Source organism: Chiloscyllium plagiosum, unplaced genomic scaffold (genome assembly GCF_037043375.1).
Source record: "Chiloscyllium plagiosum isolate Xiang-an unplaced genomic scaffold, Cpla_swu_hap1 HiC_scaffold_19, whole genome shotgun sequence".
Taxonomy (NCBI): Eukaryota; Metazoa; Chordata; class Chondrichthyes; order Orectolobiformes; family Hemiscylliidae; genus Chiloscyllium; species Chiloscyllium plagiosum.
This window is the reverse complement of record NW_028270157.1, coordinates 63,162,699-63,186,996: the sequence shown is the minus strand read 5'-3', so window position 1 is coordinate 63,186,996 and position 24,298 is coordinate 63,162,699. Positions and strand designations below refer to the sequence as shown.

General features: G+C 42.0%; 1 protein-coding gene across 8 annotated transcripts in view; it reads left to right on the top strand.

Moving 5' to 3' along the window:
• The window catches only part of LOC122559499 (contactin-1), a 771,145-nt gene that overhangs the window by 423,967 nt on the left and 322,880 nt on the right, over window positions 1-24,298 (top strand). For all 8 annotated transcript variants that reach the window (XM_087997462.1, XM_087997461.1, XM_043709043.2 and 5 more), the window contains one exon: window positions 4,110-4,230. In XM_087997462.1, the coding sequence (XP_087853588.1) occupies window positions 4,110-4,230 (121 nt within the window). The remainder of the gene's footprint in view (window positions 1-4,109; window positions 4,231-24,298) is intronic.

Here is a 24,298-nt window from a genome sequence, read left to right as displayed (position 1 = left end):
GAGGCTGAACAGGCTGGGGCTGTTTTCCCTGGAGTGTTGGTGGCTGAGGGGTGACCTTATAGAGGTTTACAAAATTATGAGAGGCATGGATAGGATAAATAAGCAAAGTCTTTTCCCTGGGGTGGGGGAGTCCAGAACTAGAGGGTATAGGTTTAGGGTGAGAGGGGAAAGATATAAAACAGACCTATGGGGCAACATTTCCACGCAGAAATGTTGTGTGTATGGAATGAGCTGCCAGAGGAAGCGGTGGAGGCTGGTAAAATTGCAATATTTAAGAGGCATTTGGATGGATATATGAATAGGAAGGGTTTGGAGGGGTATGGGCCGGGTGCTGGCAGGTGGGACTAGATTGGGTTGGGATATCTGGTTGGCATGGACGGGTTGGACCAAAGGGTCTGTTTCCATGCTGCACATCTCTATGACTCTATGAAATCTGGCAAATTGCTGACATATGATTCCAACCACCTTTTTCATTTTCAGTACCATCACCTGAATTTGAAGTATTATCTGCCTCCTAAGCTGAATGCACTTTTGCTGAAGGACTACATACACAGATTCCTCCTACCAGGAAGGTCCTCCTTCAACTTTCCTGAATGAAAATATCGAATTAATGTTGGAGGTAGAGTCATAGACTGTACAGCTTTGAAACAAGCCATCAACAATACTGTCAGGATCCACAGCCCTGGCAGTCTCCAGCACTTATAGCTGATTCTTGATATCACATGGAGTGAATCGAATTGGCTGAAGAGTGGCATCTGAGAGGCTGAGGACTGCATCATGAGGCAAAGATTGGTCACCCACTCAGCACTATTGGCTGATGATGGTTGCAAATGTTGCAGTCTTGCCTTTTGTGGGATTTGCTGGTCTTACATCATAGAGATATCCAGCACAGAAATAGAACCTTCAATCCAACTTATCCATGCCGAGCAGATATCCTAAATTAATCTAGGCCTATCTGCCAGTATTTGGCCCATATCCCTCCAAACCCTTCCTATTCATATACCCATCCAGATGCCTTTTAAATGCTGTAATTGTACTAGCCTCCACCACTTCCTCTGGCATCTCATTCCACACACTCACCACCCTCTGTGTGAAAATATTACCCCTTCAGTCTCCTTTAAATCTTTCCCCTCACTTTAAACCTATGCCCTCTAATTTTGGACTCCCCCCACCCCCACTCCAGGAAAAAGACCTTACCGAATCATGACCTTCAGGATTTTATAAATCTCTGGAAGATCACCCATTGGCCTCTGATGCTCCAGGGAAAACAGCCCAGCCTATTCAGCCTCACCCTATCATGCAAATCCTCCAACCCTCGCAATATTCTTATAAGTCTCTTCTGAATACTTCCAAGTTTCACAAAATCCTTCCTATGGCAGAGTTGAATTGAATGCAATATTCCAAAAGTGGCCTAACAAATGTGGTGTACAGCTGCAACATGACCTCCCAACTCCTGTACTCAATGCTCTGACCAATAAAGGAAAGCACCTCCTTTACTATCCTCTAGGAGAAAGTGAGGACTGCAGATGCTGGAGATCAGAGCTGGAAAAGCGCAGCAGGTCAGGCAGCATCCAAGGAACAGGAGAATCGACGTTTCGGGCATGAGCCCTTCTTCAGGATTCCTGAAGAAGGGCTCATGCCCGAAACGTCGATTCTCCTGTTCCTTGGATGCTGCCTGACCTGCTGCACTCCTTCACTATCCTACCTATCTGCGACTCCACTTTCAAGGAGCAATGAACCTGCACTCCAAGGCCTCTTTGTTCAGCAATGTTTTTTGTCAGTTCTCATCGTTTATCTTGCTTTTTATGAATTGAAAGTGAGATTTTGCCCAAGTTGATATTTTTACCTAAAATATTTTTTTCTTTCTTTCCTAGTTAATCTGATCCTCTTGAATTATCTGAAACAAAAGATAGTTGTGTCAGGCTTTAGTATCTGCAACGAAATGTGATCTGCTGAGGTGATCATTTTTAATTAGTAATCTCAGGTTTGCTTGAAGTTGGCAAATTGTTGCCACTTTGAGGTCAGTGCCAGTGAGACAGAGTTCAGGAATTAGCTCATTCTAACTCATTCCTGAGCTAGCCTTTCTTTTCACTCACTCACTTTCCACACTTTTAAGACTTGACGGTTCACATCAACCAGTGTATTATTGTTAAGGAGTTATTAATTAAGAAGTAGCAGTCATACAATTTCACAGAAATCCACCAGCCCTTGAACATTAGGGAATTCAATCTCCAATTCAGGAAATTCAGGCCAGCCGCTGAAATGTAAAACTATTTCCATTCACTGTTGAAATGTTGGGGTATTATCACTGGCGGTTGGAATGACATGTTGATTATCGATCAATAATCGCTGTCCACTTCACAAGTATTGAGCAAACTGTTCCGTGTTGCATTCAACATGGCAACACCTTGACCAATCAGAGTTCACTTACCAACCAATAGTACTCTCTTCACATGTAATAGAAACTGTTGTTCTCTATGAGATTTGTTGTTTTTGCAAATCTGTCCAAATGAGTACAACACGAAAGTCTTTAACAGCTTGTTTATCTTTCCCAGCAGCTCAATTCAAAATAAGAATTAAGAATGAATTAAGTCCTAATGTAAGTAATTTAAAATGTTGCTGATAGATCATATATTGTTCATGTTCTCATGATTTTGGGAACAGAAGATCCTTGTCACCAATGCAGAGCTACCAAGTGAGTTAAAATCTCAAACCCCACCCCTCCAACCCCTCTGCAGCTCCAATTATTTCTGACCTTGCTCGATTTCTACAAGAATAGACCTTAAAAAGCAAAATGCTGTGCAATGTTTTGGGGCCGTTGCAATAATGCTGAGTAACGTTCTTTTTAAACATCATAAATGCCTATAAGTCAGTAGTAAATCTGAAAAGGAAAGATTGTCATACTTTTTTTTAAATTGGTTTCTTTGCATTTGCTTGATGTCTCTGGGAATCAATTGGTCCTTTGTCTCAGCATATGATCCAATCATTTCCTTTACAGCTCTCCACTAAAAGTGTGGTTGGTTCTTAAAAAAAACACATTCTTAAACTGACTTTTTTCTATGAGTTGAATGTCAACAAACATTGCCCTCAATTCCACCCCCCCAAATTCCCCACAGCATAATACTGTATGAATGCACAATTCTTAAGAGTGAGCATGAGTGATTACATGAAAGTGAGCCTGTTATTGGGGACGATTGTTAATAAGAGCACACTAAAACCATTGAGAACTTTGAGGCATTCACCCTGGATTCACGTCTTAAGAGGAGAGCTGAAATATTGACTTGGGATCCAGCCAATCTTTTCCCCAAAGTCCACCCAAAAAAAACAATGATCAGGGCAGCCCATTGATGTCAACTCATCAACACAGGATCACGAACGTGTTTGAATGAAAAAGGCACTCCAGTTCATTGGTATGCACTTCCAGGACAGCAGTCTGACCAACCCCACAGAAACCAGGCACATTTGCAATGAATTGGCAGGTATCAGATGCCACAGTTTTTCTCGAGTGAATTGCTATGGAATTGATTTATAAATGCCTCCTTCCACTGTTTGAAGGAGGTAATGCCATACAAAGCCACATTGATTGGTAATCTACCAGGATACAATCACAAGCTTGTTAGTGCTTCACACATCTGAAAGTAAATGTAAATGGTGTTGGTTACTGTGATGTGACAGAGTACTGAAATGCATGCCTTTCTGTCACACGTACCTAATGTGAGTGAGGCAATAATTAACAGTGTGTGTGAATGTATTTAGTGTTCTGCAGTATGTTTTATTGCATTAATCTGTGCTTCCTATCTCTTGTTTTAAATTGTACTTCATGAAAAACCAAGTTGACACACGTGAATGTTTTCAGAAGAATTAGCTATTGTATTACCACTACGGGCTTCAGCTTGAGCACATTCCAATTTGCCTTGAAGACACTTACCAGGTTGCTCCTTAAAATGCTAATTTCAACCACTCTTACACTTCATCTGTCAGCGTCTATTACATACTGTGGTGCACATGATAATAAACAGATTCCACAATAAATTCTACCAGGAGAATGGCAGACCATATGTCCAGAGGGTCTAAAGCATTTTGTTTGCTTGTTTCTTTTCTCCCCACAGAATAGAAACAGTGGAGAATTGTTCTTTAAAAACGCGCAGCTAAGGCACACTGGGAAATACACCTGTACTGCTAAGACCACCGTCGACAGTGCGTCCGCATCCGCAGACCTGATTGTCAGAGGTAGGAATATCTTCGGTGGCTTTCTGAAGGAGTGCTGAAATAATAGGCAAGACGGAACTGCAAAAGGTAGCAGTTTTGATCACTGCATTGAAAGGAAAAGCTTCGAAACTCATATTGGAGCAGATTGCAAAATGTATATATAGAAACTGATTCCCAGGAGCACCTTTCTCAGTGGTCCCAGTGCCCTATTCCATGATCCTAGCAGTTAGTTGACCACAAGGTCCTATACCATGCTCTCAGCATCTTAAGCCAGATCTTATCACCTCCAACATTACAGTATCATTTGTCCATTTTTAGATTTGATATCTTGATCCTTTTGTGGTCCTGAGTAATAAGACTTGATTGTTGCCCCAAGTTAATTCTAGTTACTTTCCAGCTATACCTTTTAACAGAGTCCGTGAGTAGGCAGCTTTCCTGTGATTGGTTTGCTGGTGCATTAGAAACTGTTAATTAAGTGTGTTTCTCACAGTAATTCAAGCTCAAGCCTTGATGGGAGATGCCCACTTAGGATATGACAGTAAACATGGTGCTCTCAACTAATATTGCAGAAAACATCTGACCAATTCAATAATAGACTAGACATAATTAAAGTTGCTTATTTTAAAAGCTTAATTAACCTGTAAATTGCTTGAATGCTCCTGCTTCCACGGCCTGACCAAGACAATAGTTTCATGGGGAGCACCTCTGGTTGCAAGGTCCCCTTAAAACCACTGATGGAGCTCCATCCCTATTCATTCACTGCTGCTGAGGCAAAATACTAGAACTGCATTCCTAACAGCACCTGGAGGTGGGGGGTGGGGGGTGGTGGTGGTGGTACACCCCAAGTCCCAAGGTCAAAAGCGGCTAGGGAAGGCAGCTCATCACCACTTCCCGCAGGGCCATTAGTTATGTGCAATAAATGCTGGCCCAGCCAGCGAGACTCGACAAACAAAAAATGATAAATGATATTTATTTTCAATTTGAGCTGAATGAAACATTACAGGCTGAAAGATGTTTTTCTTTGGGGCTTGGTTCACTTCTGCATACACCAATATCTGCTTTATGACCTTTTTTTTCTGTTCTGTTCAATCTTTGATTTTCAGATGGAATTTCTATTTCACTTTGTTATTTGCATAATTAAATTATTTAAATGCCTAATTAAGCATTACTTTCCTTGGCTGCAGCAGTGATTTTTCAGACAAATCTTACTTTGTTTGAGCGCCAGGTTTTGAAGTCAGTAAACATTGCTCAATGAGACGTCTGTCATTGGTGTAACATAGATGTGGGGACCCAATCACTTCGATCAGAATTGTCTGTGGTTGTAGGAACATTGATAAGAATAGGTACAGTCACAGGCAGGTTGAGCCCACATGGAATCTGCTTTATTGCCGAATCTTTACAGTGTGGAATCAGGCTTTTCAGTCCATCAAGCCCACACCAACCCTCTGAAGAGCATCCCATCAAGACCCCTGCAATTCCCATGGCTAATCCACCTAACCTACACATCCCTGGGCACTATGGGTATTTTAGCACGGCCATTCCATCTAATCTGCACACCTTTGGACTGTGGGAGGAAACCTGAGCACCCGGAGGAAACTCACACAGACACAGGGAGAATGTGCAAACTTCACACGGACAGTCACCTGATACTGGAATCGAACCCAGGTCCTTGGCGCTGTGAGGCAGCAGTACTAACCACTGAGCCAGTGTGCTGCTCTGCTCTGAGTTTTAGGATTGCAAAATTTTGATTATTTTAAAAAACAATTCTTTGTTGAAAAGAAGCTCGGTGTATCTTAACTCTGAACATTCCTGTGAAAATCCAGTGGATAAGTAAGATGTTGTATTTTCGTTATTTCAGGGAAGAGGCAAGATCAGCTTTCTTTAAATAGTTGGCAAAGCAAGTTCATTACCACTAGAACTTGCTCACTTTTTTTGTGTTTTTGATTTTTTTCTTTATAATGATTACAGGCTTTAGATCACTGCAAATGACATTGAGATTTCTTTCCCAGTGTAATACTTGAGCTCCACCCTCAGTGATTGTGTGGGCTCCACTCAATAGCAATGTTGGTAAGAGATTGAATTTGCCTCTTTAAGATAGCCATATGGGATCCAACATTTTGAAAAAGGGAAAACAGAGCCATAGTTCACAATGGCGTTTTAACCATCAGACTCATGAACTCTCAAATTTTACCACAGTCCTAAAGAGAGAGTGAAAGTACATATGTGCAGATTCACAGAATCCTGCAGTACTGTTCTTGTGCAGTCATGTAGGACTGTTTGAGTGGCTTTGAAGCATTGTGATGTATGTGGTATAGCAGCACCCATCTACCTCAACTCAACACCTTGTATCTTCTGTGAGATCATGCTGAGGAACCTACCCGTGTCACATTCCATTTATGACTTCTGGCAAGCCGGCTGTGCCTTTCTTGAAATGAGCAGAACGTTTATAAAGGCCAACAGTTATGAAAACCCATGTCCAAATCCAAAATGGCTGTCCTGACCAGAGCCAGTGGCAGCAACTGCTACGCCTCCCATACTCAATTTCTCATTTGTGTGATAGAGCATTTTTTCTGCTTGACTGTAGAATCCCGTTGGGAGCAAATGCCACTTGTCTTGCTGCCGCATGTGGCAGTGCTAAACTGCTAACATGTTGCTCAAATATTTAAGATTTGGAGGTGCCAGTGTTGGATTGGGGTGTACAACATTAAAAATCACACAAGACCAGGTTATAGTCCAACAGGTTTAATTGGAAGAACTAGCTTTCGGAGTGGTGCTCCTGATGAAGGAGCAGTGCTCCGACAGCTAGTGCTTCCAAATAAGTCTGTTGGACTATAACCTGGTCTTGTGAGACTTTTAACCAAATATTTAAGACACTAGTGCTGGTTTGATCCCATTAATGTAGGCTATCCATCCCAAAGACTGGCAGATCCAGCAGCACATCCCTTTGGCTTTTCCAATAATCAAACTCTGCTTACAAAGTGACGAATCAATTTGCTGGGTGATCTTCAATGTGTGAAGAATTGTGCTGATAATCGATTTAGGACTGTTACTCAGTCTCACAATGTGGTGCATGTGTCTGTTGGCCCTGTTTCTTTTTCATTGCAGACGTAAGAACGTGCGCATGCAGACAGGACTGTTTCAGCACAATAGCTGACAGCCATTTACTGGTTCATTTTCTCAGGGCAATGCCTGAACCAATCAGCATCCACTTCTGCAGCTGAAGGCTTAAGCAAAACCTGGCACTTAACATAAGGCAGCATTAACTTTAACTTTGGTACAGGTGTGGAGAATGTGATCAGGTTGTCCTTGCCAACTAATCGCCATTCTTCTCTCATATGCAATAAATGTCATCTTTTTACGTTGCTATTTCTTGTGAATTTCCTAATGTGTTCAAGATGAAAAGGTTCAACAGAATGTGTCTTTTTTAAAGCAAAACTCAAGTTCTGTACAATGAAATGACCATTCCATGTAATTGTGTCTTTGTCTAGATAAACAGATGAAATGCCATGATGCAGAGTAACTGTAGAAAGGTGGGGTCAAGATGACAGTGGTGCTGGAAAAGCACAGCAGGTCAGGCAGCATCCGAGGAGCAGGAAAATTGACGTCGATTTTCCTGCTCCTCAGATGCTGCCTGACCTGCTGTGATTTTCCAGCACCACTGTCATCTTGACTCCGATCCCCAGCATCTGCAGTCCTCACTTTCACCTAACTGTAGGGAGCAACTACTTAAAGTGGAAAATATTAAAACTTCTTGAAGTAAATTAACGGATCCAAAGCTTGATATACAAAAAAATAAGGAATATTAAATTTAAGCAGGGTGTAGCAGACTAAGAGTCTATTGGTAATTAAAGGACCACACCATAATTGATACTTGTTTGACATAAATGCAATATTCATAACAAATTTAACACAGAGTTTCTTTAAAATTAAAAAGCTATGTGGCATTGTTCTCATGCATAGTTTCAACAGAGGGAGACTCTGCAGGTTCTATCTCATTGAACAACAATCCTGCTGTCACCTGAGGCGAGGGTGAGGTGAGAAGATGCAGACATTTGAGATTAGAACTTTTGCATAATTAAATTGTCTGGATGAGAGCAGGAGCTGAGCACTCACTAGATTGGCACCACGTAGACCACCTTCAACATTACCTCACTTCCTGCACCACTGACATACTGCTGCCACAGTGTGTAACTTCTTTCAGATGAACTGAAAGCACCTTCTAAAATCACGACCTTTACTCCCTGGAAGGCCAACCACCCACAATTCCCCTCGAAGCCTCTCACCATCTTGACTTCAAATTATATTCACATTCTTTCAATGTCACTGGGTCAAAAACCCTTCAACATATTTGCTGTTGCTGGGTCAAAGCCCTTGAACGATCTTCCTAACAGCATTACAGTTGTCCTGACACCCCAACACGTGCTGGCCTTGCAGGCAGATGCCATCCCAAATCCCATTGAAGAAAAATAGCCAAAAAAAAGTTCTATTTAGCTCGAATCCAGAATAAACACAATGCCCATAATGAAGGGTAAATACATATCAGAGACTGAAAGAAAGCTAAACTTCACTTGCTTGAAACCAATTGGAGAGGAATTGGTTTGTAAATATTTTGAGAGTGGTAAAATGGAAACTTGGACCATCACCAAGTTCCTGCTTTGTTCCAGACCTGGAGAGGAGAATGGCAATTTGCAAATCTGGCTCCAATTTTAATAGTAAAGCTAATAAGTGGAAAGTGAGAGAACATTTCCTCCCCAGGACTGCTTGCCCATCATCTCTGATCTTGGCTGTTTTAGCTCTGACTGGAGGGCTGGTTTGTCTTAAATTTCATCATGAATGAAAATGGTCTATGATGATTAAAATATCAAGAGGAATTTAGACAAAGGCACAGTGTGAAAGATGAGAGGTAAAAATGCAAGAAGCACCTTTATTCATGAGAGTTACGTGTCCTTGTTGGGAGATAACCTCATAGGTGATAGAGAAAGGAATGAGATACTAAGACAGCAAGATGTGAAAGCACAGGTCCAAGCTCAGGAAATTCTATGTCATGTTCTGAGATCATGAAAGGCCCGATAGAAATACAAGTATGTATTTTTTCTTCTCTTTGAAAATCTGGAAGTAGTTCTTTTTTCCCCTTTATGGAAACAGCAGTAGTGCCAAAAACTGGGTCTATTTAAGAAACAAATTGGACAGTTCCCTGGAAGGATGAGATCAACAGAGTTGAAAGATGTCCTTCATCCTTAGGATTACATCTCACATTTGTGTGTCAAACTCTGGCACCTGGAGTCATCAGGAATTGTTTTTGCAATTGAATGAACTTGATTTAGAATTAAATATAATCAATGATTGGGGAGAGTATTAAAGCATGCAGGGTATAATTTACTGAAGATGGTATTGTTGGGCTATGTCCAATAGTTCTTAGTTCAGATATCCCCAATGTTTCAGTGAGAGCAAGACAATGCCAGCGCCACCAAGGGTTAACACTGGAGTGTTTGTGTTCCAAGTGCTATAATGTTACACTGCAGCAGGAGAAACAAGTCAGGGTTCAAATTGGTGCAAAGTGAATTTAGGACTGAAGCCAAACATTCCTCACAGAATGATAAAGACTTGAAATAGAGGTTAACATCTTCGTTTACCGAACAAATAGATATTGTGTATGAAGAGTGAGAAGTTGGCTGGTGAACTAAAATACAGTTCATCCTTGATATGTCCTTTTATTGATTTACGGGCCCTCTGTGTTAAACATTATGTCAGAAAAGAGCACATGTACAGAGGAACCTCAATTATCCAGAGGACAAGGGCAGGGAGTATTTTGGTTTGTTGATCAAATTCCAGATAATTGAATACCGGGTAACATCGTTTAACCGAGCATTGTGACCTTGCAATCTTGTCGGATAATCCGAAATTCGGATAGTCGAATGCTGGATAGTCGAGGTACCTCTGTATTAACTGTGACCAAGTTACTTTCCATTATTTTTCAAATAGTTGCTCTTTGCTCCTGTCCACAAGTTGTTAAATCTTTGTTGAGTGTTCTATAATCATTAGTTGTACCTGGTGATTAATTCCAAGATGTTCAGTTGAGAGTCTGGACAATGAGCAGCTGGTATGGAGTGGAAAGCTTAGAAGTTTGCTAAGTGTGGGACTTTAATGAAGTACAGGAAGGAGGTGTCCCATTGCTTTTCCTAATGTACAGAAGTCTCTGTAAGTAATCTGCTTGACTGCAACTGATACAGAGAAGGTCTACATATAGAAAGCACTAAAATCATAATATAGATATCTGAAGGAGTTATGTGTTGACAAAAATTGGAGAAGTACAGAATTGTTACATTTCAGAAGGAGGTTGGATGTGTTTGGAGCACATAACGTTTAGTTGTAAGTGGTATCAGCATTTAGTAGATACAATAAAATTGTGCTTAAGAATAGCATGAATTTCATGTGACTGATTAAATTAATGAATTGCATTTAAGGAGTTAGTTTGCGAACAATGCTGGAACATTGTGTTGCATCTGTGAAATATGGGGGCCAGAGTGATTTGAGGACAAGCACGCCTGAAACAACTGTCTCAATATGCAGTAACTCTCACTCAGGATTGGTGTCTTAGAGGCTGAGTTGAAGACCTTATGTTATATTGAGGAGGGGGAGAGAAATCAGGATTCTTTATTCCAGAAGATAAACACACCTCCCTTCTAGAATGGGGCAATCCATTTCCATCTGTGATAAGGGACAAGGGGGTAAACTATGAATGGGTTCTTGAGTTGGAGAATATATTTGTGCAAGAGAGTCAACCATGCAATTATTTGAAGTTCTCATCCCTGTAAACAAGCAATGTCAGTCGTAGAAGCGGATTAACCAGTACTCATTGATTTAGGATGCCTTTCAAATGGGGAGAGTACAAAAGAATGTGTTGGTATTAAGGGATTATGTCGTAAGGGAGGCAGGGTTGTGTAGCCAAGAGTATGAGCCCAATAGGCTATGCTGCATGGGGCTAGGGTTGTAGACATCTGTTCAAGGCTGGACAGGAAGCTGAAGTGGGAGGGTTGGATCAAATTGTCATGTCCACATGGGTGCCAATGCCACAGGTGGAACTAGTGGGGGGAAAATCTGTACAGACAGTGTGAGGGTTCTGGCACCAAATTGAAGACAAGAACCTCGAAGGTTCTCTCAATTAATACCTGGGTCATGTGCCAATTGGCAGAAGGGTATATAATTGCAATGAAGATTGATCTGTGAGAAGTAGGTTCCATTTTGTAAGGCATTGACCTCAGTACTGGGGCAAGTGGAGACTATGTTGTTGAGTTGGCATGTACCAGAACTCTGTTGAGACCATTATTTCAGAAATCTGTACAACGAAGAAAATAGAAAGCAGTTTAAGATAAACAATGGGGTGAGGCACCAAGGATAAATGTAGCAAGTCAAGGCAGGAGAGCAGAAGAGTAATATGGGAAATGAAGATCAGAGAATGGCTGAAAAGGGCACACAGAATGAACCAGAAAATGCCCCAACATTATTACTTGATATTACAAAGATATCGAAAAGATAAAACTAAATGTTGTATGTCTGAATGTGCATAACATTTATAACAAAACAAATTAAAACATACATTGAAGAAAATAAATATGATCTGAAAGGCTTTGCAGGGGTGACTGAGATTGGGTTCTGAATATTAAGGGATATATGACATTCAAGAAAAATAGATATTCAGTTTAAGAGTTGAGGGTTAGCACTGTGAATTAAGGAAGGCATAGATATAATAATTAGCAATGATCTTGGTTCAGGAGGTAAGGGTATAGAATCGGGTAAGTGGAGATGAACAACAGTAAGGAAATAAAGTCGCAGGAGTATAAAAATTGGCAGAACGTGACTGAAAGGTACTTCAGAAAGAAGAAATTGAGAAGAAAAAGACATGTACGCTATACTCTCTGTTTTCTGCGAGCCAGACAATCTTCTATCCTTACTGATATGGTAGCCCTGCACCATGAGATCCTACTTCACTCAAAAACCTTTTAATGGAACACTTTGTCAAATGCCTTCAGGAAATTGAAGTACAGTACATCTCAAGTTCCCCTTTAGCCACACCATGTATCACTCCTTCAAAGAAGTCCAATAAGTTAATTTATGATCATTGCATTGCAAACCAGCTGACTGGACAACTGAGCTAACTGACTCCCCTCCCCCTCCCCCTCCCCCATCATTCAAGAAGGTAAGGGCAGGTAAAAGGAAATTATAGGCTGGTTAATTTGATGTCTGTCATGTGAAAGTGTTAGAAAAAATCGTTCAGGAAGTCATAGCTGGATCGTGCTTAGGAGCAGGAAGGTTCACTGGACTTTGTTAAATTAATCCAAGGGTGTGGAGTTGAAATGTGCCACAGCCAATTCTTCAAAGTCAGTTCATGCACCATACAGGGACATCCGTTCCCGGTCTGAGACAACTGAGCCATCGTGGTGCATCACTGTGTGTTATTTGTTTCTAAATATAAACATTAGTAGTGTGACCTGATAAATGGACCCCTGCTGAGAAACCAAATAGTTTTTACTGTAATAGTTTTAAAGAAACATTTTTGAAGCGTTGTCACGGCCCACATTTATTTTCACACCGCTCTGTTGAATGGCGTGTGGCAGGTATATATTGGTGCCAAACGGTGTCCAATGCCAACTCCGTTCCCATGGAGAGGAGCAAAGGTCAGAAGTCCTGCAAGGTCACCCAGAAGCTGATTGTTATTGTTGCTGCTCTTGCAGTATCACAGTAACCACTTGGGTAGAATAAGTTGGAGTCGTGAACGCATAACCATTTCCTTCTGTAAACTCTGATCTTGCAGAAAGGAAAGCTCAGTTTCCCTTGCTCCTGTTTTATCGCTGAAAAACAGTTGAACAACAAGCATTTTCAACTTAAATGGGTGGAAATTGACTTGTGTGAGCTTAAACATGCACTTAAAACAAAATTTATTGCAGCCAAAATTGAACACTCTTCACAAAATATACTTCAGAGACCTGATTAATGGACTTTGCACTGAAAGGTTATTTAAAAAAAGAATGAACGAATGGAAAAATATTATTTTTCTTTACTTTTCTACTTCCGTTGAAAGCCAGTAGCACACATCATGCACTTTGTAGCATGTTATTTTAACATGAATGTGAAGAGGAAGGATTTGGGTATAGACTAGTTACTTAAATCAAATTTAAATTATAGCCCAATTGGAAATTAAATTTCACATTCCATAAAATAACAAAATATACAGTCATAACATTCATATTATACGGAAGCAGAGAGCGACTGAGCCGTGTTAACAAGGCAGGCTTGGAGGTGAACGAGCTGCAATTCAGTTCAGTTTTTCTGCAATATGGACGGAGTGGGAAGTTGGTCATTATTGCTCCTCCTGATCATTTCTTCAGTTTTCTGCCCATCCAACCCCACAGTCAGGAGACAGGTCTCAAATCCCAGGATGTCCGACACTCTTGTTCTTATCTGTCAGCCAGGGCTCTTTGATTGGACCAGGTTAACAGTGCCAATCAGAGAACTCTTATTCTGTGAGATCCACCAGGCTGACCTCATTATAATCACTACAGAAGGCAAATGCAGTGTTGGCATTCCTTTCAAGAGGGTTATAATACAAGAGTAGGGATGTAAGTCTAAGGCTCTGGTCAGACCACATTTGAAATTTCGTAAGCAATTTAGGGCCCCATATCTGTGCTGGCATTGGAGGGGGTCCAGAGAATGATCCTGTGGATGAAGGGTTTGTTATATGAGGAGCAGTTGAGGGCTGTAGTCTGTAGTCAGATTTTAGAATAATGAATGGGATCTGATTGAAACTTACAAACACTGAGAGGCCCGGATAGTGTGGGCATGGTGGAGATGTTTTCACTCTTAGGGAAGACTAGGACCCAAGGGCACAGCCTCAGAGTGCAGGGATGACCCTTTGGAACTGAGATGAGGAGGAATTTCTTCAGTTTGAGTATGGTGAACCTGTGGAGGTCATTGTTGCAGCAGGCTGTGGAGGCCAAGTTGTTGAGTGTATTTAAGACAGAGATAGACAGGTTCTTGATTAGTAGTGGAATCAAAGGTAATGAGGGGAAGGCAAAAGAATGAGGTTGACAAACATAAGTCATGATCGAATGGTGGAGTGGACTCATTGGACTAATTCAGCTCCTATATCTTATGGGTCTTCTGATAATATATAAAATTATGAGAAGCATGTATTGGGTGAATGAGGGTTTCCCCCCCAGGGTGGAAATGTCAAATACTAGGGAACATAGGTTTAGGGTGAGAGAGGGAAAGTTTAAAGGAGATGTGCGAGGCTGTTTCTTTTTTACACTGAGTGGTAGGTGCATGGAATGCCTTTATGTAGCTCCCCATCTCCTCCAGCCCAAGAACTCTGCTTCGTTACAAGTCTGGTCTCTGGTGCATTTTCAATTTCCAAGACTGACCTGTTGTGCTTTTTCAGTTTCCGTTGCTCCACTATTGGCATCCATGCCTTCAGCCACCTTGGCCCTGAGCTCTGCAACATCTTCCTGCCCTAAATGTCTTTACCACTGTATGACTCTCTTCTCTGCAATGCTCCTTCAAAGCTACCTTTGGTCAAAGTTGCCAGCATCTGTCCTCATGACTGCTGCTTTGGCAGCTTCAAACATTCACACTCAAAATGTTCCCATTAAGTGCCTCAGGAAATTTTACTGAATTAAAAGGTACGAGATCAATACAAGCGATGGTTAAAATATCCACAAGTATTTCACATAATGAGTTGTTTTTGAACCACAGTGAAGGTTAGGTGAGCCAACACAACGAGACTGTGCATTGGCAATGTCTGCAAAATGGGTACAATACGATATTTTCATGTCAATCTGCTAAGTATCAGTTGTGTCTTACAATAGATAACTTCAGGCTTTTAATGAGAAACTTGAAATAGTGCTAACACAAAAGCCTGAGCTTCATGAGCAGGACTGTACACAGAGTGAGGCCTCTCTTTAGAATTAGATTAGATTCCCTACAGTGTGGAAACAAGCCATTTGGCCCAACAAGTCCACATCAATCCTCTGAAGAGTAACCCACCCAGACCCATTCCTCTGCCCTATATTTACTCCTGACTAATACACCTATCACTATGGGCAATTTAGCCTGGCTAATCCACCTGACCTGCACGTCTTTGGATTGTGGGAGGAAACCAGAGCACCCGGAGGAAACCCACACAGACATGGGGAGAATGTTCAAGTCCACACAGACAGTCACCCAAGGCTGGAATTAAACCCAGGTCCCTGGTGCTGTGAGGCAGCAGTGCTAACCACTGAGCCACCGTGCCACCCATTAAGGGTGGGAAACACACAAAACTTAGGAGGGGCCTAACTATAGACGCTGCTTGTGAAGATATATTTCTCCACCTCCTGGCAACAATCTTGAGGCAAATTCCATCCCCCCCCCCAACCCCATTCAACTTTGCCACTGCCATTCACTGAGAATGATTTCCAACAAGGGAGGACCTGGAGACAGAGGGAAAGTCAAATTACTGTCAACTGAGAGAGGTAGAAAAAGTGTCGTCTGTCTGTAGTCTGTTGCCGAATTAGTTGCTTTTTGTAATTCATAGTGAATTACCAAGTTCAGGATTTAAACTGTCCGCCAGGTAGTGCAGAAGACTAGACACTGACCCTTCACCTCTGGAATTGTGAGTTCAAATCCAGAACGCATTGAAGGGCTGAAAATCTTTTGTCAACTACTTTATCAGACTTTCCTTACCAAGCAATAATGGTTCGCTGTGCGGTTGGGACAGAGTGTCATAGAAAAATAGAAAATAAGGAAAGGAGTAGACCATTCAGTAGACCTTTGAGTTTTCTCTGGATCAATGGTGCTGGAAGAGCACAGCAGTTCAGGCAGCATCGAGGAGCTTCAGCAAAATCGATGTTTCGGGCAAAAGCCCTTCATCAGGAACCTGTTTTTACCTTTTACCTTTGAGTTTTCTCTGCCATTCAGAATTAATCTTGGCTGATTATCCGGCTCAAGACCCGCTTCCCACTGTGATCCCTTTAACCTAGTCATAGAACAGCAACTATATGGGTTTGGAAAATGTGAGACTGCTGCATTGAGATAGCAGCCATTTAGCTCCTTGAAACCATTCCGCTATTTGATGAGAGGGAAGGCACTGGTGTAGTGGGAATGTCGCTGGATCAGTAGTCCAGAACTCCAGGCCAGTGTTTTAGGGACATTCATTCAATTCCTACCAGGATATATGATAAAATTTGAGTCCAATAAAAAGGTGCAATAAAAAAGGTGGCCTGATGGTGACTGTCAATTGTCATTTTTAAAAACACGTGGTTCACTGTTGCCATTTAGAGAGGGAAATGTGTCATCTTTAGGTAGCCTGGCCTACGTGTAGCCCCAAACCTGCAGTTATGTGGTTGACTCTTAACTGCCATCTGGGCAATCCACATCCCATGAATGAAGTTTGAAAAAAATATCATGGATGATCAACAACCAAGCTCTTACATTCTAATTCTACCTTAAAGTATCAGAAATCCATCAATCTCAGGTTTAATATTAATGCTTGATCTGAAGTCCCAGTTTCAGCTTATGGCAGAGAAAGTCGCAAACTCTGTGGAGAAACATTTGATCATTTTGCTGGTGCTCATTTGGGGAAACATTGATAGTGAGGAGCGAAGGGATCTTTATCTGTCAAAGCACAGTCGTGCCCGACTTGCAGTATCACGAGCTGAAACAAAAACTTGTCATTTCCAAGAATTAACATACTTCAGCTCGACGAGTATTAGTGGCAAAATTATACACAAAGGAAGAAATACTCTGACCACAGATTTTTTGAGAATGCTCGATTTCACTTTAAAGCTGATCTGTAGAGCTTAAAAGGAACCATCTTTTACAACACAGTAGTTAAGATATGCTTTCATATGGAATTATAGTGATTTAGTACATATTATAGGATTCAGGCAGCTTCTATCCAGGATAGACTGCACAGTGTAATTAGCTTGGGATTTGCAAAATTGAGTGGTTTGGGTTGCTCTAAAATAACCTTTTGAAATTGGGAATTGGATGGACACTCAACTTTTCTGCTACCATTCACTGAGAATAATCAGTGCCATTGTTTCTTTAATTGCCTTGGGAAAAAGTCATAGAACCATAGAATCCCTCCATTGTGGAGCATGCCATTCGGCTCATCAAGCCTAAACTGACCCTTCAGAGAGCTTCCCACCCAGATCCATCCCCTTGCCCTATTCCTGCATTTCCCACGGCTAATGCACCTAGCCTGGACATCTGTGGACGCTACAGGTAATTGAGCACGGCCAATCCACCTAACCTGCACACTTTGGACTGAGGGGGGAAACCCACACAGACACAGGGAAAATGTGCAAACTCCATGTAGGCAGTCACCCGAGGGTGGAATCGAATCTGGGTCCCTGGAATTGTGAGGCATCAGTGCTAACCAATGAGACATCGTGCCACCCCAAGCTGTAATAAGAAATAAAGATTTGCATTTGTGTCATGCCTTCAGAACATCCCAAAGTGCTTTACAGCCAATGAAATAACTCTGAATTTGATTAGCTGTTGCCAATTACACACAGCAAGCTCCCACAATAGGGGATCTTTTCATTTTAGGTATTGGCTGAGAGATGAATGATAGTCTGAAGAGAGGTCTCTGGCTTTTTTTCTTCATGAGATCTTTCTCACCTCGCTAGGAGAGCAGAGGCAGCCTTGGTTTGACTATCTCATACAAAAAAAAAGCACCTCAGGCATTGAGGACAGCTTCAAGTTTGAAGTAAACTGTCAGATTGGAAATTTATGCTGTAGACTCTGGCATGACTTGACCACACAATAACTCGATTGAAACACGGACACAACTGACTCCATGACTTTATTTAGATAATATTCACTCTTACTCATGGAGAAGAACTGCCAGGAAGGTGTGCAGAAAACAAGAAGCCATTTTCTAACAAGGTGGGATGAAGGGAGTCAGCATTTTCATTTTGTTGGCAGTTTCTTTGTTTGGTCTTCAGGTTCACAACAGGGAGATGCCTGGATTTTATTTCGGAAGCGTAGTAATGCTTTCCTCACTAATCGCAGAACATGAAAACATGGCGGTTCCAGGTGGAAAACACCAAGAATTCTGATTCAAATATAAATACTTACTGTTCTCACTGAGATTATTAATTTACTTCCCAATTACAAGGTACAGCCTACAGTGGTGACACACGGGCTCTGAAATTGCACATTTCTTTGTTGTCTGATATACTCGACAAGATCCCCTTAATGATGAACCACTCGTGTTGCTACTGCATTGTCATAGAATCCCTCCAGTGTGAAAACAGGCATTTCAGCCCAACAAGTCCACGCTGACCCACTGATCAGTAACCCACCCAGACCCATTACCCTACATTTACCCCGAGTAATGTACCGAAACACTATGGGCAATTTAGCATGGTCAATTCATCTAACCAGCACATCTTTGGACTGTGGGTGGAAACCCACACAGACACGGTAGAACATGCACACTCTGCAGAGACAGTCACCCAAGGCTGGAATCGAACCCACGTCCCTGGCACTGTGAGTCAGCAGTGCTAACTGCTGAGCCACCTGCAGTGTTGAAACAGCTGGCTTCACTAGTTGAGTCTAACTTTTAAGGCACCTTATCCTGCCAGTGTAATCTCAGGTACGCTGGCCAGTTCTCTGAATTAGAGTGACTGCCTTGGAGTATTCCATGAGTATGCATGATCTATAGTGAGAAATGATCTGATCAGGGTAACCTTTATGTTGCAGGATGGCTTCAATGTGTAACTCTTCCAGCATCAACCTTGTGCAGAAAACATGTGATTTAGGCCCTATTTGCCAGGCTGCCGACGAGGGAAATTGGTATTATAATGCTTGGAACTGTGGGTATCCCAATGTGAAGTTAGACTTGTGGATTTTTGAACTAGAATATAGAGCATTTCATTGCCAGCATGATGCCAGGTATATAACCTACATATTCCAAAGACTGGCAGGTCGTCTTAAATGGTATATCCCTTTGCCTGCTCGCAGCAAGCAAGTTACTCCCCATCGTCGAAAAGTGTGGCACTGGAAAGGCCCAGCAGGTCAGGCAGCATCTGAGGAGCAGGAGAGTTGGGCATTAGCTTTTCATCAGACCCCTTCTCCCCTCCACATTCCTGATGAAGGGCTTGTGCCCGAAATGTCGACTCTCCTCCTCCTCCTCGGATGCTGCCTGACCTGCTGTGCTTTTCCAGCACCACATTTTTCGACTCTCACTCTCCAGCATCTGCAGTCCTCACTTTCTCTGAGGTACTCACCATATCTAACTAGCCCGTGCTTGCAAATCTCACTAAGCAGTGTCCAACTGGAGCTGTGATTCTGTAAGTAGACAGCTTGCAGTGCTGAATGTGAGAGGAATTATGCTGATAACCAATTTAGGAATGTCAATCGGGCTTACATATACTGGAGGCTACTTAAATTTATGCACAGAACCCTGTTTATTGCATGTAGAATGTGTTCATACATTCTGCCTGTTTCTACTCCACAAAATAGGTGGTAGCTATTCACTGATGCATCTCTTGGGGCAATGCTCTGACTAATCAAAGTCAACTTGCCTGGTTTAAAATGTAGACAAAGGTTGGCAGTCAGTCATTATTAACTAGTGCATTCTGCATGCCAACATCCTTCCCAATCAGTTTCCACTCTCCAAGCAATCCTCATTCTCCTCTCAGTCGGGATAAATGGTAGCTTTCTCCTTTATTGGTATTCTTGTGAATTGTCCTGATGAATGCAGGTTGGAAGATCTTGTCAAAATGTGTCTTGTTCAGGAGTGCGCTGCCAGAATTCCAACTGTTGGTGGGCCCCAGTCGTCAGCACGAGCAAGCAAGCAGTCTCATGAAGTTTGTACTTCATTCAATGCTGCTTTTTAAATTCAGTCACTTTAATGATATATAATTTTCCACATTAGATGCAGGATTTTGTTCTGCTTCTGCCACAGCAAGTATCACAAAATTAAAATTCAGAGCTCCTGCATTCGTAACTTAATGTCTGGTTCTTGTGTTCGAAATGGTGTGAAAAGGAAATTGAAAGGGGAACAATTGAAGGACCTAAATTCATTTTTACTCGTATTGGAAATGATCTGTGATTGACGAGAGGCCTGAGAGGACTGAAGTCAATTTGCTGTTAGGCTCCATCAGAATAAATAGGGTGTGCTGTGTAGGTACCAAATCCAGCACACCCTGAAAGCCTAGAGATAGTGTCTGGATATAAACGTGGGTCTGAGGGGGAATGGGACAGCACCGGCCCACGGTCACTTTCTTGACCTGGGTGAGCAATCTGACTCCACAAAAGAGAAATCTTTTCAAAGTTGTGGGCAACTTCCTTCAGGGACCTCAAACCTCAAATGGCTCTGCTGGTTAGGTTGTTTGAGACCAAAAGCTCCCTGCTAAGGATCCAGATAGTTGACTCAGTTCATTCTGGAATAAGCACCCAACACAAAAGGTCGCAGTTGTCAAATCTCAGGTTGACAGGACAAACTTGAAGCCACAGATTAACCCTAAGATAAGTGAGCAAACTTTAATGGGGGCTACTTCTTACTGTGAGAAGGTGAGGACTGCAGATGCTGAAGAGCCGGAGTCGAAAGGTGTATCGCTGGAAAAGCACAGCCAGTCAGGCAACATCGAGGAGCAGGAGAGTCAATGTTTTGGGCTTCAGCCCTTCATCTACATGTGCTTGGACTTTCTATGTCCAGCAGTATTCTTTCAGTTTATTCTTCAACTTCTGCCCAGTACCTACTACTCAATATTCCTGACACAAGCCCCTTCAGCACAGTCTGAGTACCCATTCCTCAAACATGTAGCTTTTAGACCCAAACATTTGATTCACCAATGTTAGATTTAGATTCACAGTTGATGAATCCATGTTATTGGGTCTGAAAAAGTGGCCTGTAACTTCAGCATTGCAGCTTCCGTTTGACTATTGAAGATTTCTAAGGATGAGAAGGGAAACACAGCCCAGTTTGCGCGGATTACTTTGTGTTGTGTGTGGAGGATACCTGTGGTTATCATTTTAGATGTGGCCATTGTTTGCTGAATTCCATTTTCTACAGAATTAAGTTTCAACACCTCAATCAGTCTAATTAGCTTCCTACTGATTCAAGTGTGCTATCATCCAATTGCACTTAATCAGAACACAAATTTTAAATGGCACCTTCATTACCTTACAAAGTCTTTATTCAATAGTAACTGTGAGAGTTAACAAAGTATTAATGTTTAACTTCTTACTTGTGGTTCACTCAAAGAAATTTCTAGAGATCCTAAACTTTCAACATGAGAGGGTATGAAATGCTGCTGAACTTCTGCTTCTTGATGAGCGATCAGATAGAGGTTTCTGTTAACAGCATAAGGCTCACAAAGATCAGCTCAAATCATTCTTTGTGGACCATAACAAATTCCGATTTAATTTGATGCTAAAGCAATAATTAAATCATGGATGATTTGTGAAAGTGTAATTTGAGCTCTAAACAGTTCAGGCTGATGTTGGAGTGTGTTGTGTATCAATGCATTTGTGCTTATACTAAATGCCTGTTTGGCTTTGAGTGGCTCTGCATTTGCAAATTTGTTTGTCTCCATGTGTGTTTACCTGTGATTGTGTGTACTGGTGTGTATGTATGTGCGTGAATGAGTGTGTGTGTGTTTGCTTGTGCAGGGATGCAGAGGCAAAAGAAAACTGGTCTTTTTTTATGGAGTGAATCATTTACATAGCAGCAGCTGTCAGCACAGATCACTTTCAACCAATCTGGCCAAACTTCAGCCTGAACTTGGGAGCCCTCAGTTACCATGGTGAGCTGAATGGGAGGATAGAATTCATAAAACCTTTAAAGACACTTCAGAGATGTAGCAAAGGTTTCTACACTGTGAAGACAAAAACACCTACTGAAGAGATCACTCCTGGGATTAGTCTACATGGGCGTGGGTTTCTTTTGAAAGTTTTAAAAGAGCTGCAAGCAGAGCATTTAATCACAATAAGAACATGAGTGCATGAGAATATAATGGGGTGAGGTGTGCACTGCCTGTACTTCGAGATGAGATTAGAAATCTATTTGACTGAGAGTTGTCCCCTGTCTTGTACTCGTGACCCCTTGCTTGGTTTCACTTCCCTCTCTATTCTGGATGCAACAATGCTGCTTATTTATTGGTCTAGTCTCCAGGCCACTTCTCCCCATTTCCCTTCATGGTCAGTAGTGACTGACCACTCTCTGAAGCTTTCGGACTCCTGATTTCCCACTGTCCCTACATCCTGTCGCCTGCTTTCCTCTCGTGCGTCAGTGGCTTTATTGAGATGCACAGGAGTGACAATGTGTGTACCACTCTGCAGAACTGTGATAGCTCATGTTCATGAGTCCGGGGTTGCTGGGCAGTGTGGGTGCTGGTTCTGTGGAAGATTTTGCTTGTAAGACCATCAAAGCCTCTTGGCTGTGTGCAGTCAACGTGTACAACTATGCTCCAGCTATTTTAATTTCACCTTTTCTAAAAAATGGATCTTAAGCTGATCTTGTTTGCTCTCTGATTATGTTGATTCAGATTTCTGTGAAGGTCAGGTGTGTTATCACCTTTTAACGCATCTCGGGTAAATTTCTAAATACTCTATTTGTTGAAGAAATAAGAACCCATTTTGTGAACTGCTGTAGACAAGAAAGCCACCATCAGATGTCATAAATGGCATCTAATGTCACTCATACACAGGATCCAAAACCATAAAAAATAGAAAATAGGGAGCAGTCACATCCTACCAGCCAAATGGAGGTGGAGAATGGCATAACTTGTCTATTGGGAGTAGGGTTTTAGCAGTCAACGAGGGGAGCTTGAGTCAGGAAGCTTTCAACTTGCTAGGCCCACACTCGGTGAAGTGCCCCAGTACACAATATTTGCTTCAGGGAGGTAGAGCCAGGCCTACCAAGCCTAGCAGCAGAGCATTGACAGCCTCTGAGCTGGGCTAAGCTGGTATGAAGGTCTGTCTAGCTTCTCCACCCCTGCCTCCACCTACTCACCACTCCCTCCCCCCATGGCCTCTTATACTTCCAATGCCAGTTCAAAGCCCTTTCACCCAGCATATGTACATTGACAATGAGCCGTGGAATAGCAATGGAAAGTATGGAACAGTTGAGAGAGAGAAAAAAAAAACCCAACACCCATTCACAAATATTCCTTCTTAAATAAACCACGGATTTTACAATCCTCTGCAAGTGTCAATCAGACAGACCAACCGAGGTTTCAAGAACCCGAGACATCTTAATCTTGTCCAAATAAACATTGGGAGATTGACGAAAGAGATCACAGAAAGACAAATTTACTAGAACCACTTAAAGGTGTCAATCAAAGCAAAATCAACAATTTACTTCCGCTGTCAAAACAGAATCCCAAACTGAGCTAATGTTTTTATTGCAACTGGGGTCACAATGAGGCATCTGCTGCAAGGCTGGGAGTTGTTACAATTGGCCATAGGACTGGCACACTTAAGATCCACCCAATGAGTGCCCAGCAGCCTGGTCATCAATGCACAGTCCTGTTCATGGTTGATCCTGCCTTAGCACAGTGCTTGCTGTAAATTGCAGTGTTGTCTGTCTCCATGAGCAGTAGACAATAGACAATAGGTGCAGGAGTAGGCCATTCTGCCCTTCGACCCTGCACCACCATTCAATATGATCATGGCTGATCATCCTTAATCAGTATCCTGTTCCTGCCTTATCTCCTCTTCCTGTAGTGGCCTCAATGTTTACAGGATGGCAAAGGGACAAATGGATTTAAAAAAAAGTGATAAGTTCACACCAACCTGGGACCTGAAGATATAGCATTATTATTTCTGTTGCCTTTGAAGGAGGTAGATGGTTTTAAAGATTTGGATAGATTTGTTTTTGGAGAGAGAATTGGCCTGAGTTCTTCATTTCCAACGTTCAACTATTGTTGTAGCAAATACATATTTATGACAAAAAGGCAATCACGAACTGCTGAGATTTATATTCTATTGCAAAAATATCAAATGCTGTTGCACTCTGTTTATTAAGGAATGGCACTGCCAAAAGTTCTTGCCTGTAAACATGGCTGGTTTCTGGGAATCTCAGACTCCTGCAGACCAA